Source organism: Hippocampus guttulatus, chromosome 6 (assembly GCF_054856545.1).
Source record: "Hippocampus guttulatus isolate MCC_2025c chromosome 6, RoL_Hgut_1.0, whole genome shotgun sequence".
Taxonomy (NCBI): domain Eukaryota; kingdom Metazoa; phylum Chordata; class Actinopteri; order Syngnathiformes; family Syngnathidae; genus Hippocampus; species Hippocampus guttulatus.
The window spans coordinates 19,024,315-19,040,445 of record NC_141266.1 but is presented as its reverse complement, the minus strand read 5'-3'; the positions used below and the strand labels follow the sequence as shown (position 1 = coordinate 19,040,445).

General features: G+C 43.2%; 1 protein-coding gene across 1 annotated transcript in view; it reads right to left on the bottom strand.

Moving 5' to 3' along the window:
* The window catches only part of rftn1b (raftlin, lipid raft linker 1b), a 76,895-nt gene that overhangs the window by 21,401 nt on the left and 39,363 nt on the right, over window positions 1-16,131 (bottom strand). The window contains exons 5-7 of the mRNA XM_086112770.1: window positions 12,009-12,117; window positions 7,069-7,444; window positions 1,154-1,372 (exon numbers count right to left, since the gene is read on the bottom strand). Of these exons, the coding sequence (XP_085968896.1) occupies window positions 1,154-1,372; window positions 7,069-7,444; window positions 12,009-12,117 (704 nt within the window). The remainder of the gene's footprint in view (window positions 1-1,153; window positions 1,373-7,068; window positions 7,445-12,008; window positions 12,118-16,131) is intronic.

Sequence of the window (16,131 nt, the reverse complement as noted above, 5' to 3'; positions counted from 1 at the left end):
TTGCCTGCGGACACAGCGAAGCACACAGACGAAAACATACCAAAAAATAAAATAAAAATGCACACAAAACACCCTCCACACAGATATGAACACACACTTGGCCTCAACTAACACATGCGCACACACACTGTGCACATGTATGTTTTTTTTACAGTGGTATGCCAACTTAAACTTTGAACAATATCCCAACTTACAATTTGTACTAAAACAACTCTTGGGTGAATTAAAATGTGGAGTCTATTTGCACGCTCCAAAGTCATCTCATGTCTTTTTGTTTCAGCTTTTCTGATCATCCTTGTCACTAAGCCACACCCCCTGGAATGCTGATCGGCCAATCGCTGCGTAGGATTGCAAAAAAAATAAAAAAATAGAACAAAACTGGAAATCGGCCATTTTGCCCCAATCGAGTTTGTTGGAAGCAGGTATCCAAGCGAGGTGCCGCTAAATTGTTTTTTTTTAAATTTACTTAGTTGTAATTAGTATTTAGAACAAGTCTTTTTTCCCCAAAAAATGTTTCAGTTTAGTTGCTTTTCATTTTCGTAGTAGTTTTTTGATTCTAGGAAATATTTTTCAACTGCAAGATTTTATTCCATAAACAAAAATGTTTTCTTTTTTCAATTTTACTCTCTCGTTTCGTTCATTTTTATTCGCCACAAATAGCCTTGCTCGTGACAATACTTTCACTGATAATTCGGTAGACAGCATAACAAGGACACACGAAAAACTCTCCCATGCTTGACACTGAAAAGGAAGTCGGCCATTTTAGTTCGAATCAGACATTTTGGTCAAATTCCAGGGCTTGCAAGTTTGGATTTAGACAAACTCCTTCGACGGAATCCAGCCAAAGGGAGGAAGATCCAATTTCTACTTGCAGCTTTAATTCTTATTCTTACAATAAACATCCCTGCTATTTTGTCAACAACCAAGATGGAAATGAGGCTTTAATCCGTTATCAACTTCATAATCTGTTTTTCCAGACGTTCAATTTGCCAGATGAATGAAAAATGTGTTTACTCTCACTGCCACCCCCCGCCCCCGAAAAAAAAAAGCCTGCCAAACAACCCAAACAGGAAATAGTTTGGATGCCAGGAAGAAAACCCAGACAACATCGTGTCCTGCCCCGACACACCGACACGACCACCCGTTTATTTACCATCAACGTTCCCCAGGTGGAAGTGCCCGTCGACCAGCGAGGCTCCGTTGTTAAAGTGCTGCGTCATGTGATCCAGCCAGTTGGCTTCCACCTCTCGGACGTCGTCGCCGCTGCCGTTGACGCCGGCATGCACCCGCAGCGGCACCTTGACCGTGTAATACTTCACCGTGCCGCCCTCACGCACCGTCGGGTGGTTATACAAAGCCAAAAGTTCAGCCCCTGTGGAGACAAAAGACGGACAATGTTAACGTCTTGCATGGTTTTCGCTATTGCCGCACACATTTTTATTTGGCTTACTGTTAGACTACTAAGTCACTCGGTTCATTAAAACGAAGTCAGATCTTTTGCCGTGTTATGACTCTTTGCTCCGTCTGTTCTGTATCATTAGAATACGCTCCACGGACGCGATATGTGCTGATCTGCAAAAAAATCCCCATTCCCCTCAGTCCCCCTCCCACTCCCCCCTTTGTCGCTTCTCTTCTGTCCGATCCAAACGTGCGGCGAATTAAACGCAGTTTGGAATTTCCTGCCATTGTTTTTCCAGGAATGCAGCAAGTTAAGAGGGAGCGTTTACACTGTAAGTTAATTTGCGGCTAGAGTTGAGTGAATAATGCATTAAAGGCCCTGCCGCCAGCTCGCTGTTTACATCAAGAGGAAGCGAATACATAATGCAGACGGCCCTCAGGAGGGAGAAGAGAAAAGAACGCATGTGTCCCCCGTATCAAAGACGAGCCAAGTGGGAGTTTTGTTTCACTCTTTGGTGGAAATATTTTTGCTCTGCTTGCAGTCGCGGAGAAAAAAAACAAAAACAAAGACAAAAGCAGTGTAGCCAAGCGCCGAGCAGATGAAGGAGTTGGTTGATGAGTGCACCTGAACCACAGTTGACCAGATGGACCAGCCGAATGGCAGATGACCAAAAATTGGCGCGCGCGCGCACACACACGCACACACAGAGCACATACACACACAGCACGTGAAAACAAAAACACATTTAAATAAACACACACACACACGACAACAAAAACACATGGACACATACAACAAAGTGCAGGACACACACACGCACACACACACACACAAGAAAACAAAAACACATTTAAATGAACACACACACGTACATGCACACAAAACACATGGGACACGTACACTAACATGCAGCACACATAAACACACACACACACGAACCCTCACAAAAACACACACACGAGCAAACTCACTAATGTGAACACCCACACAAGGACGCTTACGCAATAACAACATCCGCATAAACATGAGCACACACGACCACGTGAAAACAGATCCACCAGAACACACAAACAAAAGCACACAAGCATATGAACAGACATGAACACACGGAAAGTCACGTACACACGAAACACAAATGGTATTTCTCCTAGGCGCACGCGCACGGCCTGAAACACACCGAAAGAAAACAAACTATCGTAACACAAAAAAACAAAAAAAACCACACACAAACGAAGCCTCAACACGCAACACATGCAGGAACGGATGCTAAAAAGACCACAAACTATCAATTTCAACAAAAGCACACATATGAAGTCATGAAAACACACACACACACACACACACACACACAGACGCACACACACACACTTGGATGCGACAGTGATGGCGTCAGGGCTTGGATCCGGTGTCGGCAGAGATGAATCATTCATAAGCACTTCCTGTCAGGCTGGTGTGACGGACGCGGCGGCCGGACGCCAAATTTTACCCCCAAATGTTGACATTTCGTCCAGTCGCTGTGGAATTCTAACGAGGCAAATGAGCACAACATTGGCCAACGTTCATCTCCAAATGACACCCAGGCAAACACATCCATCTTTGAGGGCTTGTCGTGGGTCGCTTGCATCATGGCAGCTGGGCCCCATGCCTGATACGAAGCAGTAATACCAAGCGTTGCCCATAGTTGGTGTTCATGATAACCGGCATCTTGCACAGTAAGAAGTTGAAGTTTACTGTCAAATTAAACAAAATAAGACACATTGTGTTTTTCAAAGCAAACATGGTGAAGCAGCATTTAGCTGTGCTGCTGCACATAAATGGAATGGGCTGCCAACAGAAAGGAAGTCAGCCCCAGGTAGAAATGCCTTTAAATCCAAGTTAAAAACTAAGATTCATTCACATTACAATCTTTTAAGCATTTGCAAAATCAATTTCGTGATACAGGCTTTCAGTAAATTCAGAAAGCAACAATTTACTTCATTCATTTGCTTAAAAATGTCTTCATATCTTTTCTTTGTCAATGTGTTTAAATAACTTTTGTTCTCTTTGCCTTGCCTTGAATGTCTTTAGCTGTTGTGCTTTTGGTAGTGTTAAGCGTATTGAGTTGCCTTGTGCTATATGCATATATTTGCATTGCCTTGAATAAAAACAAAAACGCCTTAATGTCTGACAGTATAATGCAAACACATTTTTGGCAAATTCCTCAGATAGGCTAGTCAATAGCATCGGTGTCGGTCCATATAACAGTTTTAGAAATGGATATTTGAACACAAATGTTGGGGCAACACAGAATTTATAATAATCACAGGCATGTATTCTTTATCCTCTGCCATGATTGAGCAATTTTACTGCATCTTACTGAGAAACAGAGACCTTTTGCTATGTCCAGTGGCCATGGCGCGTAAACCAGAAGGACCAGCAGAATGTCCTAATGCGAAGCCTCACCTCATTCATTATTAAAAATAACCACCAACCGGCACAATTGAGATAAACAGAACAACTTAGAAATAATCATGAGTCAGGAGTGTTTTCTGTTGCTCTCAAAACCGATAACTAACTCCCCACCGAAAACTAAAAGTTAAAGAATGTAATGCTGCAGGAGACCCAAAATAAAGATAATTGATTGCGCACTTGTGTGGATGAGACTGAAAACGAGGCTCAATTTTGAAATGGTGATGCGACATTGAAGAATATGATATCAGATGATGCCCAACCTCTGAGAGTGCAAACTCCAGATGAGCAGATTACTGTTAAAATAGCACATATTTCTTTATCTACAATTGCCTCACCAGCAAATAACATCAATCTTTTAGCGGGGCCTTGCAGTTCACAGATAATAAAGACAAATAAATTGTCTTTGCCAAGCATTGTGTGACCTTCCTCTGATGACTCGGCATATTTTGCGGCTTTTAGAGTCCAAAATGGAGACGCCTGATTTGTCTTTGCGTTCCGGAGAAAAGCACTAAAATCCTCATTATGGTCATCATCAAAGTCCTCCAACTTTGTTATCTCTTCTCTCTCCAGCCTTCTATTCCATGCATGTATATTTTGTTTTACTTTGGTTAATCTCCATCCCTCTTCTTTCCATTACTTGCCTCCACCTTTCTAAACAATGTTTTCACCCCCACCAAACAAAATAATCAAATGGCAGAAACAGCAGCTAAGCTAAGAAAGGCTAAGGTTAGGCTAGCGTAGCTCTAGGTCATCACAATAGCAGGCCACATAGTACTAAGCTTTGACTTTGCAATTGACATTTAATGATGGCTTCAGCATGCCAGGCTAATTGCTAAGCGAGTGTCGAGAGTAGAATGAACACTTGAAAAATCATCAGATTGGCGCACATTAATATTAGCGTGTTGCCCAAGAGCTACATCACCGTGGAGCTAAGACATGCAAATATGAAGAGTTGCACATCAGTTATATTAGCATTACCATGTTAAGCTAATTGCTGAGCTAATGCAAAATGCGACAAGCATTAGAAAATTAAGCATTGAACGTTAGCCTAATAGCATGAGCATGCATACAATTACTCTAACTGTATCCCACCAGTGGTATTGTTCGACGAGTCTCCCGTTTCTCCACTTGGGTAACAGTTTATTTTCTGGGGATTTTCTGACACAAGTGACTCACACAGAAGCTCATCTGCTTCATTTCATTTCCTGGTTTACCACTTCATCTTCCTTTTGTCTCCTCCAGAGTGATCGACTTCCATTCGTTTCAAGTGACAACAGCTGGGACTTGACAATACACCTACCCGAGACTTCTTCTATCGTCGCTGTTTCCTTCAACATGTACATTCAAATCCGCACCAGCTACTCGCACGCCTCTCTGTTTCTCTCTTTCGCTCGCTCTGAACTAGACTGCTGCTTCAGGAATTGTTCTTATCTCGTTCGCAGCCTACCTGGAGGGCATAACCGCTAACTACATTCAACATCTATTTTCATTCATTATCTGAGCCGCTTATCCGAACATGAAACACAACACTCTTCATTTAAAACTTTGGCCTCATCACTCGATCTGACATTCTGATGGCTCCTAGTTATCGTGATAACTGCCACCTTGAACAAGATATAATATATAGTCACACATGAGTCAAAGGACAGAGTGATTCAAGCTATTAATGTTACATTTGTCTAATCTGAGCGAGGGAGATCTTCTGGGACAGCTCAATCCCAGCCTACCAAAGCTTTCCCAGTCATGTCTCGCTTCCTCTCTCTTTGACGTGCCAATGCTGGCCACCACGCTCGGGATTAAGCGCCGACAAGCCAGCAGAACCTCGGGACGTTAGAGAGGGAGAACACGGGAACATGGGAGCTTGGCACGGGCCGTCACCCTTTCGCACACCATCTGGGCTATCGTTAGCCAAGAAGAGGCAAGAAAGATGGAAGCCAGCGGAGGTGCGCAACTCGGGAAGGATCTCACGCATAGGCCCAGATGGAGACACTTGTCATGATGCCATGTTACATACATGTCACACATACATTTACAGTATTTTGCAAAAACTGTACCGTATTTTTAGAGGCACGGTATACAGAAGAAGAAGTGGGTGTCTCCATCTGTTCAAAGTCGGATAGACGGTAGGCGTAAATCACGTGAGCCCTGCGAGGAACCCGACGAAACAGTTGCGGATTATTTCACAGACGTCGTTTTGCTAATTGGGATTCTGTTTAAGAATTTTTCTTTCTTTCTTTTTAATTTAATGGTTGTTTTGGAGAAAGAGGATTACATCCCGAGGCAGAGTGTTATTGTGTAATGTTGAGGCAATAGCGGGAAACCAGAACACTGCACTGATGTTTACTTCAACAGCCCAAAGACAAGTCAAGACAAGTTAGGGGTCGCCACGCTGTGCTGTGCTTGGGCTCAATTGACCCCGACGGTCTGATGATGTCCAAATTACAGCCCGAGGGCCTTTTATGGCCCACCATCCATTTTTTTAGTGGCCCACGACTAAAAATAACATGGCCTGCAAAAAAAATGGAATAGGGAGTGTTGGTGGGCAATGTTAAAAATGTAACTGTTCATGCAAAGATACAAATAATACAAATAATATTAAAAAAATGTACGTGTCACTGATGAACATGATTATTCCGATTCAGTTATTCATGATGAACAACACTGGAAACAAACAGCAACTGAAATCATTCACAGTCAAAGTTCCGACAAATGATTCAGGCAGTTTTGTCTTTTACCCGATTTGGACATTTTGACCTTTCGCTATACTTCATTACAGCTTGTTCGTGTTTCGTGCGACATCCTTATTATTGTGATTGTTTGGATTTGTCGGGCAGGATAGACATGTCCACCATGTCTTTGGGGGTCGACAAGCTGCGCACAAGCCCGGATGATGACCTTTGACGACCCTCCACGGACCAATTAGTGTAGCGGGTAAGGGGGGATAACTTGCAGACACATGAAACAACACGAATGCTTGTTCTTGGCTCCTTCTGCCTTTAAAAGTCAACCGTTTGAAAACCAGGATAAGTTTATCACCCATTACATTTCTTTCTGGTGGAAGGCTGCGGCAATGTCCTGCTTTGCTAATGTCTGCACGAAAGAAATCTCGGCTGCACTGTTTTGCGGCAACCAGTGAAACGGCCCTCCAAATTCAAACTATTGATGTTATTTTGTTCGGGGGTTCTTGAAAGACAGTCACCACGGTTACCACTACTCACCATAGGATCTCTGCTGGTATCTGGTCCTCGGTTTTGTCTCTGGTGCGCTGTCCTTGCTGTTGTTCTGGCATGGCAACTCCTCCTCCGTCAGCTCCTCTGAGATCGGAGATGAGGCAGCTGAGACTTCCCCCAATCCCCCCGAGTGATTCCCGGAGTTCTCGCACGTGTCCGTATCCTTTGCGGGACGTCCGTGGCGGGCGGGACTGGACGGGTCGGAGGGGCTGCAGCTGCTGAGGGAGCCCAGCACAGAGCTGGGGCTGGAGTGCAGGGACAGGGAGGGGGTGTCTGGTTCTCGGATCATGGTGCAGGGTGCCCCGTAGGGTTCCTGCACAAAGCCCACAAACGTGACACCCTGCTCAGCCGCGTCCTGGATCTGCTGTTGGGGAAGAAAAGACAGCAAGTCAGTGGAAGTCAAACTGGCTGCCGTTTGAGGGAATATTTCTCTTCAAAAATAGCTTACTCTGGAAACTTAATAGGGGAACTTTAAAATCAGCCCAGAAGCGCTTTTCACTTAGTAGCATGAGCTTTCGTCTATCCTAAGTACAGCCGCAAAAAAAACTCTCAAGAAGTATGCCCGAAAATGCACAGGAAGTCTGCTATTTTAGTTTGAAGTGGCCATATTGGGGTCATAGTCATGGATCCTTTCAATAGACAAGTTGTCAGCTAATTGACACACCCTGAAATTGTCTTTTTAATTCTGCTCCCCAAGCCAGAGTCACATTGCAATTGGAAATTTGGTAGGCATGTGTTTCACTAGCAGGCACAAAATAAGTCTCAAGAAGCAATGCCAGAAAAGAAACAGGAAGTCTGACATTTTGGTTTGAAGCGTCTATTTAAGAGTCATTTTTAGGGATCCTTCACGGCGGCTTGAGATTGCAACAATTGTTTTTTGAAACTACAGCCAGTTTCACTGAGGAACAAAAATTTTTTGGAACTGTCTATCATGACTACATGCACACACACGCGCACGCGCACGCGCACGCACACACACACACACACACACACACACACACACACACACACACACACACTCACACACACACACAAAAAAGGCTCAAGAAGCCATGCTTGGAAACAGAAAGGCAGACATATTTTAGGGTCGGTTTCAGGGATCCTTCAAATACAAAGTCATAGATTGGGGAGCACCTCCTTGAATTGTTAAAAAAATAAAATAAAAATCCGTCCAGCCAATTTCACTGATCAGCATGAAATTTGGTAGGTTGCTCGATCACAAATACACAGTAAGTCTGCCATTTTTGATTTTGAAGTAACAATTTTCTGGTCCAATTGGTCCTTCAAAAACAAATTCATCCTAAAGATTTAGTTTGATTGTTTCTGAATTTGAACCACAAGTACGAGACAAACAGACGATGCAAACCTGCAAAATAATTGAATTTTCCCCTTTGGGTGCGGTTGAAGCATGGCGTTAAAGTTCAACGGCTCACCATAAAATCCCAAACTCAAATAAGAAAGGCCTTGACCAAATGTTTTGTGTGTGATGAAGAGACTCGTAGGTGCCTCTACTGGCACAAACATAACGATGCAATTTTGCCAAATTCCTCCAGCGCTTCTGTCTTGTTCATTTGCTCGTTTACGTCACGAACCACTCCAACACACACAAGCACAAATGCGTTGCTATCGACTGACATTTGATGTCACTACTGCGATCGCGCCACAGACATAGGTTGAGACGTTTTCTGTCAAAGAACGTCGATGGCCGCCACTCTCGGCATTGAAAGACAACACATACACACGAATCCCGCAACCCCCCCCCCCCCCCCCACCATCTCCGTGATGGAAGAGAATAAAAATCAAATTGCAGGTTATTCACTATGAAATTAAATTGGAAAAGAGTCAAATGGCTTCCCGGCCTTATTGCTTCATGCGAGGCGACGGTCGCGACGCCAGGCTTCTCCTTGCCATGCGTCCAAATGGAATCACACAGATAAAAGGTTGTTTTTCATTTAAGGCTAATACAGGCAGGGGGGAGGAGATGGATGAGGTGATGGAGGGCTTGGGTGTTGGCAACGGGAGGGGGCGGAGGGCGTTTGAAATAAATGAATGGCACCGGCGCATTTGAATGAATTCATTTTCAATAGCGCTATCGTCATTAACATCGTTTTGTTAAAGGTCTTGTTTGACCAAGTAGAACACACACATTAATTCTAATAATGTTACACAAAGCACACCCACGGTATCAGGTTGCCGATCTAATGAAATCTGCTATCAAAACATCTGCCAGTCGAAAAATAATAACGCTCGCCATTCAATGGCACCGTCGGCGAGTTATTCATCAGGAAATATATTTATTGGCTCGTGTATTGGTCATCATCATTTTGTGACCCGAACGTGGTGGGCTGCGAGCACATTCATTTCGCTTCCTTCCCAAGGTTACTTCACTATGTTGCACTGACTGCTGTAAGAAGTGTTTAACCCTTTGAGGGACAGCGGTTAGTTACTCCAGTGGACAGTTTATTAGGTTATCAGGTTACAGGTTATCATTTTTTGTGTATGAAAGGGTTAAATAAAAGATATCCCTCTGATCAGATCTTAGTACATTGCGTTTATTGTTGTGTACGTGTGTAAATCACACTGTATTGCACTGGTGTCCAACTTAAGGCCCGGGGGCCAGATCTGGTCTGCCAGGTGATTTTATGTGGCCCGCGAAAGCGGCAAAACATGTCAACTTCTATGACGCTTGCTAAAATCTGTCATTTCAAATAGTCAAATGTAAGAAATAAGAGAGATATTATCAGCATTGTTACCAAACCCTCATTACAGTAAGTTAAACAATAGTTGAATAAAATGTGATTCTTGAATTCTTTATATGGTCATAACGGCCCTCCAAGGCAAACAGTAACTACAATGTGGCCCGTGACAAAAAATGTGTTTGACACCCCATCATCGATTCATATTGCAATTGGGGTCGATTGTATTATGCGACAATAGAAGTGAATCATATTGTATCATAACTGGAGGGAACTGTGGCATAAGTGGGAGGAATTGTATGAAATCGTAATTGGAAGGAATCGTATCATACTGTGATTGGAGTGAATCATTTTGTATTGCATACACTGACAATCCTGTTGATCATACTCTTCACATTTTGGACACTGGAAGAGTCACAGAAAGGCATAGAAATAGACATCCTTAGAATTTTGGTACGGAATAATTCAGCAGTGACACCGCACATTTCAAAGTTTAGAGAAGATCAAATGAAGTTCAGCTGTAGAAGGTGATAGAGCACTTTTGGTTCGTTCGACAATTTTACCCGACAGCCCAGGAGCCGAACTTTGTGTGAGTCGTGTATGATCTGTGCAAAAAAGTCCTGCTGATGTTTGTGCAATGAACGGAGACCTCCTGGGAACAGGAATGATTGCTTCAGGTGTCACGGTGATATATTCATGACACAGTTGAGATATTTCCGTCTGGATCAGCCACGAACAGATGCACCCGTCAGACGCGGCCTCGGGCGCGACCGTTTCCCCGCGGCGTAAACACAGAGAAGGTAGTGGCAAGGTGAGCCAGACACCTTTCAGGTCAAAGCACTTTGCACCGCTTGGTTTCCCCACTTCGTTAGCCAAGATGGGTGTGAGGCAGAAACTCTGCAGAACAATATTCCGGAAAGCATCACAACAATTTTGAATTCTTCCCATTTCCTCCGGTGACGGTATGAAGAAGAAGGCATCTGAAGGTCAAGATGGAAGCCGGCGAATAATGACAGAGATTGAGAGAAAGCCAACGTAATGATAGAGAAGGAAAAAGTCATCTCTGTCCGTCTCACTTGGAATAGAATTCCAGTATGAGCGCTCAGCTCAGCAGATGAAAACGATTAGAAGCGGTAATGAGGTCCAACAGGATAGCGGGGGCGCGACTAATGGAAGGGCAGAGAGGGTTCGAGTGGGGAAACTTCATTGGGGGGGGGTCAACGGCACGGCGACGGTTACAAACACAGGTTAGACAGCGGAGAAAAAGATGACAAAAATCGAGGTGTTTGTGTCTGGCAGAACTCAATTTCAGATAAGACGTATCACATTGCATCCTAATTATAAAAAGAAAAAAAGGGATTGGATCCTCGTGAATCGGATAGCATCGTAACCAGAGTGAATCGTGTGGTAATCGGATGCATTTGTTTGACACGGAAAGAAGAAATATGGAGTGAATCAAATCGGATCAAAACTGGAATGAATCCTATTACATCGTAGCTGGAGTGAATCGTGCTTGAATGAATCCCGTCGTATCAAAACAGGAGTGAATTCTCTCGTAAATGCAGTGAATTGTATTGTAAATGGAGTGAGTCCTACTGAATCATAACCGGAGTGAATTGTACCACATCGGAGTTAGTGGGAATCATATAAAAAAAGTCACTTTTTTTTTACACCGTATTGAATCATACCATAAATCGAACGATCAAATCATCTTGTATTTGGAATAAATTGAGTGAATCTTATATCGATTATAGCGTTTCACAAATGGAATGGTGGATGTCACAGAGTGAATCATTATACGAATATAGAAACTGCAGCTTGAGCGAATGGATTTTATGGTGAGCTGAACGCAGTGAATCCTATCGTAAAAGGAGTGAACCATATCCCAAAGACGGTGACTCGTATCCTCTTGCGATTGGAGTAAACCATATTGCATCGTAACCGTGAAAGTGAATTGTATAGTAGCGTAAATAGAGTTAACTCTTTATAACTACGGTGAATCGGAGTCAATCAGATGAATTCTATTGTCACTTCAGGGAATCGTATTGAATTGTATGGTAGTTGGAGTGAACCACGTTGAAATTTGCGTAGAGGGCGTGTGACCCGTATTCCATCATCATTGGGAAGAATCAAATTTATTCGTGATTATAATTCATGTCATAATGGGTGTGAATCATATCATCGTGTAATTGGAGTCAATGTTGTCGTCTGATATCTCGTTTGATTTCTTACCTTCTTGACGTATCCCTGGATGAGCTCAGGGGTTGGCGCCTGCTCTGCGGGCACACACGGCTCCAACTGCAGCCTGCACGGCGAGCACACCGCCAGCCTCTTGTCTACCCTGCGGGGAGAGCACAACATTAGCTCCGCTCCGACTTTGATGAAAAGTTCAAATGGAGATTCACCCCGCCCCCCCCCCCCCCAAAAAAACCCCGTCAATAACATATTGTTCTCTGTGGCCCGTATAAATGCAGCGAAGGGAGCGTGTAAACATGAGCTGCCGGGATCGTCGGCCTGCGGGAGGCGACGACGACGACAATGACAATCGAACAAACTTAAAGACTCTCGCAAGATGAAAGACAAGACGCGCGGAGGCAAGAAATGCCATGCAAATCTCCTCACACAATACACATACCCGCACACACACTGAACCTCCCCTCACACTCAAGTGGATACAAGCGGGCTGTTTTCTATTTATAAGAAGACGTTTCCCCTCTGTTCTTCTCCCACGTCGGCCCCCAGGAGGGGAACGCCACCGATTCCGTCTCCCTGCTGCTCATCCTGGTGACAACAAGTCCCGAATGGCCTTTTCCTCACCGCATGCGTACGAGTGTGTGTGCATGTGTGTGTGTGTGTGTGCGTGACGAGAGCAAAGTCACTCGTAACGCGGCAGGGTGCGTTCGAGCTTGTGGTGTTCGACGTGGCGTGCGAATAAACTGACACTCGCTGACTTTTAACGCCTCAAGCGCACGCACACAACCGGAGGCCACTCTCTGCAGTTACTTTCGTCACCACGCAGACCCTTTTCTTCAGAATTAGAGCCATTTGCGCCTCACTGAATGTGATGCTATTGTAATTGAAGTGAATCAAAGCAAAGTTGGAGGAAATGGTTGCCTATTGCATCGTATGCTAATGGTGGGGAATCGTGTATCACGCCTGGAATGAATCGAATTGGTTTTGGAGAGAACGCATTTTCAAGTATTTTTTTGATTTTTTTTTTTTAATCGTATCAGAATATTAGAATCAGATTAGTATCAGATATTGAGTAAATCGTATTGCAGTGATCCCTCGCTATATCGCGGATTCACTACATTGCGGGTTTTTTTCCCCCCAAAGTATTGTATTTAGAAAAAAATGGCAAATCGCTCAGAGGTTTTGTACATGGCTGTATGCATGATTGGTTCCCGGCGCGACGTCGACCAATGACAGCACAAGTCAATTTATCCCGTGAGCTGATTGGCTGCGCCTCTTCGCAGCCCCGCCCAGCACCTTCCCTTGTGTCTCGGCAGCTGTGGACTCTCTTATCAGTGTCCAGTCAAACTGTTGTGTTGACTACGGGGGGGGGGATACACACAGTAAATCATACTAGTAGGGAATTTTGTTGTAACTGGAGTGGATCATGTCGTAATTTGGGAGAATCGCTTTTGCAGTATAATTTGACTGAATTATATCAGTCAATTCAATCATTGGGCTTTATTTATAAACTCAAGACCAAGGAATAAGATACATAGAGTAAATCTCATTGAAATTGCAGTGAATGGTATCGGAACTGGAATGAAACATTTCGCAATTCGAGAATCATATCATAATTGGAGTGAAGGAATCCTCAATGGATTGAACCTATATCCAAAATGTATTGAATCGTTTTATATTGTGTCCCAATTGGACTAAATTGCATCATAATTGGAGCGAATCATTTTGTAAATGGCAAAGCAACAACTTTATTCTTCTGTAATTCATCATCCAAGAATGCCAGAGAGCGTTTTATGAAGACACCTGAGTACGGTTTTAAATGGTAAACACAAAATTGCATCATGTGAAAAAATCTTCGTGGGAGAAAGCGTTGTGGATCGGTCGTCATGGTTACAGTTCAAACAGTAAAAGTAAATCAATTTGTCACCAGAATTCAACAATGTCAAGTTACATTTACTTGCTGTGAAAAGATTTGTTGGAGGATTTGTAGTTGTGGTCTGATAAAAAAGAAAATGAAATGTGCGCTTCTACTTATTATTATTCTTATGATTTTTTTTAGCTATACACTGTCATAAAATGGACCAAGAAATTAAGCTTTTTGGGGCAGAGATGACATCAAAGACTAATAGAAACATGAATTTATGAATCATACATTACATTTAATCTATTTTTACACCCCTGAGCTCCGTTTGCGATCGTCCAGGGAGCGATATGCACACATACCGCGCGTGCACGCACACGCACACGCACACGCACGCACACACACACACACACACATTATGGAGCTTTTTAAAATATGTTCTCATATTACTGCACAAAGAGGAAGAAGCAAAAGAAGACGAAATGAAAAGCTTTTAGCATGAACACGCCACCCGATTGGGGTGGGGAGGGGTCTCCATTTTGTCATTCGTGCGCTAAGAGTCATGAAAATGGGTCCTCGGAGACAATCTCGGTATCGAGAGCTCTAATGTGCCATAATTTGATTTGGTAGGGAAAAGGTTGAGCCCGCATCAGACAGTGATTCCGGTCGTCATCGAGGATTGAGGAGAGGACTATGATTTTTCTGGTGCATGCAATTTCGCCACCGGGGGCCGTAGATACAAACCCGCCAATCACGGCTCACCTGCCTTTTGGGTTCGATCATGTGACCTTCACAAGCTGAGCCCTTCGGCTCTGTCATGTCATTATCAGGCGACAGCAAATGGCAAAATGGCCGCCCCCTGAGATGGATGATATGGGTGGATTTTGCTTCCTAATTCACATTCCCCCGTGACGTGGTTCGACATGCAGAGCGCTCGTGTGAATCCGTGCAGCTGGTCATTTCGGCCGGGTCACGGTTACCCCTCTCAACCCCCCCCCCCCCCCCGCCCCCCTTCCCATTCATCCCCCCCTTATTACATGTTATGTCTTGTGACTTGTTGTAACTGTCATATGCTTATTTCTGTGCTAGGGTCTTTTTTTTATCCTGGACTTAAATTATCCTCGGAAGAGGATAGTTCGAGCGTGGTTTTTTTTTTTTCCCTCTCCCTACCCAGCGTTTTTTCCTTTCTGAATTCTGATTGTAATTTCCCCATTGCGGGACAAATAAAGGATATCTTATCTTATCTTATCTTATTCCACAAACAGCATATTAATCCGAATACTATGTGAAGACTCATAAGTAGGCATAGAACATATTTTAAAAGAACTTCATTAAAAAAAAAATTATTAGACTTCTCCTTTAACCAACGTTATTACAAGTAAAGAGGGTAAAACTAAATAACAAACTGAAATTTTTGTTAATTAAATAAAAACAAGAGAGCTTTAATAATAAAAAAAAAGAACATGAAACTAAATTTCATGTTTTTAAAACAAACTCACGATATTCATATCAAAAATGTCTTTCATTTTCGTCTTTGTCAATTAATATCATAGATCAGCTTAGGGGGTTGTTTTAAAAGTATTTATTTTATTACTATTTAGCCGTATAGAAGAAATACGATTGAACAGTTGTATAGGAATTATAGTTGTTTTTTAAAGAATTTTTTTGCACTCAACAAATACTTGGCATTTAAGAAAAACTAAAACTAACACCAAAACTAAAAAAACTGAACTAAAATGAATCATTTTTGAAAAAAAACCTTACCAAATCTGCCGCAAAAACTACTTAAAATGAACTGAATTTTAAAAAAAAAAGTCAAAACAAATAAAAATTAATTATCATGTAAAATCCCAAACTATTATAACCCTGGTCTTAACACACGTCTGACAAGAGGATCATCGTATAGTGTGACATAAGACATAAGATTGTTGTGCATTTGACATCCTTGGCCGGGAAGGGACAGAATCCGAACTTATATAGCGAGATTGTCTTGATGTGTGTCGCTGGCCTTAGAGCGTGAGGGAGTCTTGGGTAGGCAGTGGGAGAGCAACAGAGCGTGTAAGACGAAATAAGGGAGTGCGAGAGGCAATTGGTAGTAATGGAGTCAGGGAAGGGCGGTTGAATTGTAAGCAAGCAGGAGGGAGTGACAAAGTAAAGGTTAAAAGAGCCAAGAGAGAGAGAGAGAGAGAGAGAGAGAGAGGGTGTGAGAAGGAGCGATAAATAAGGAGGGAAACATAAGACAGATGGGTTTGTCTGTGTTTGCGTCCAGGGGGCATTCACGTTCAAAGTAGCAGAGCAAGA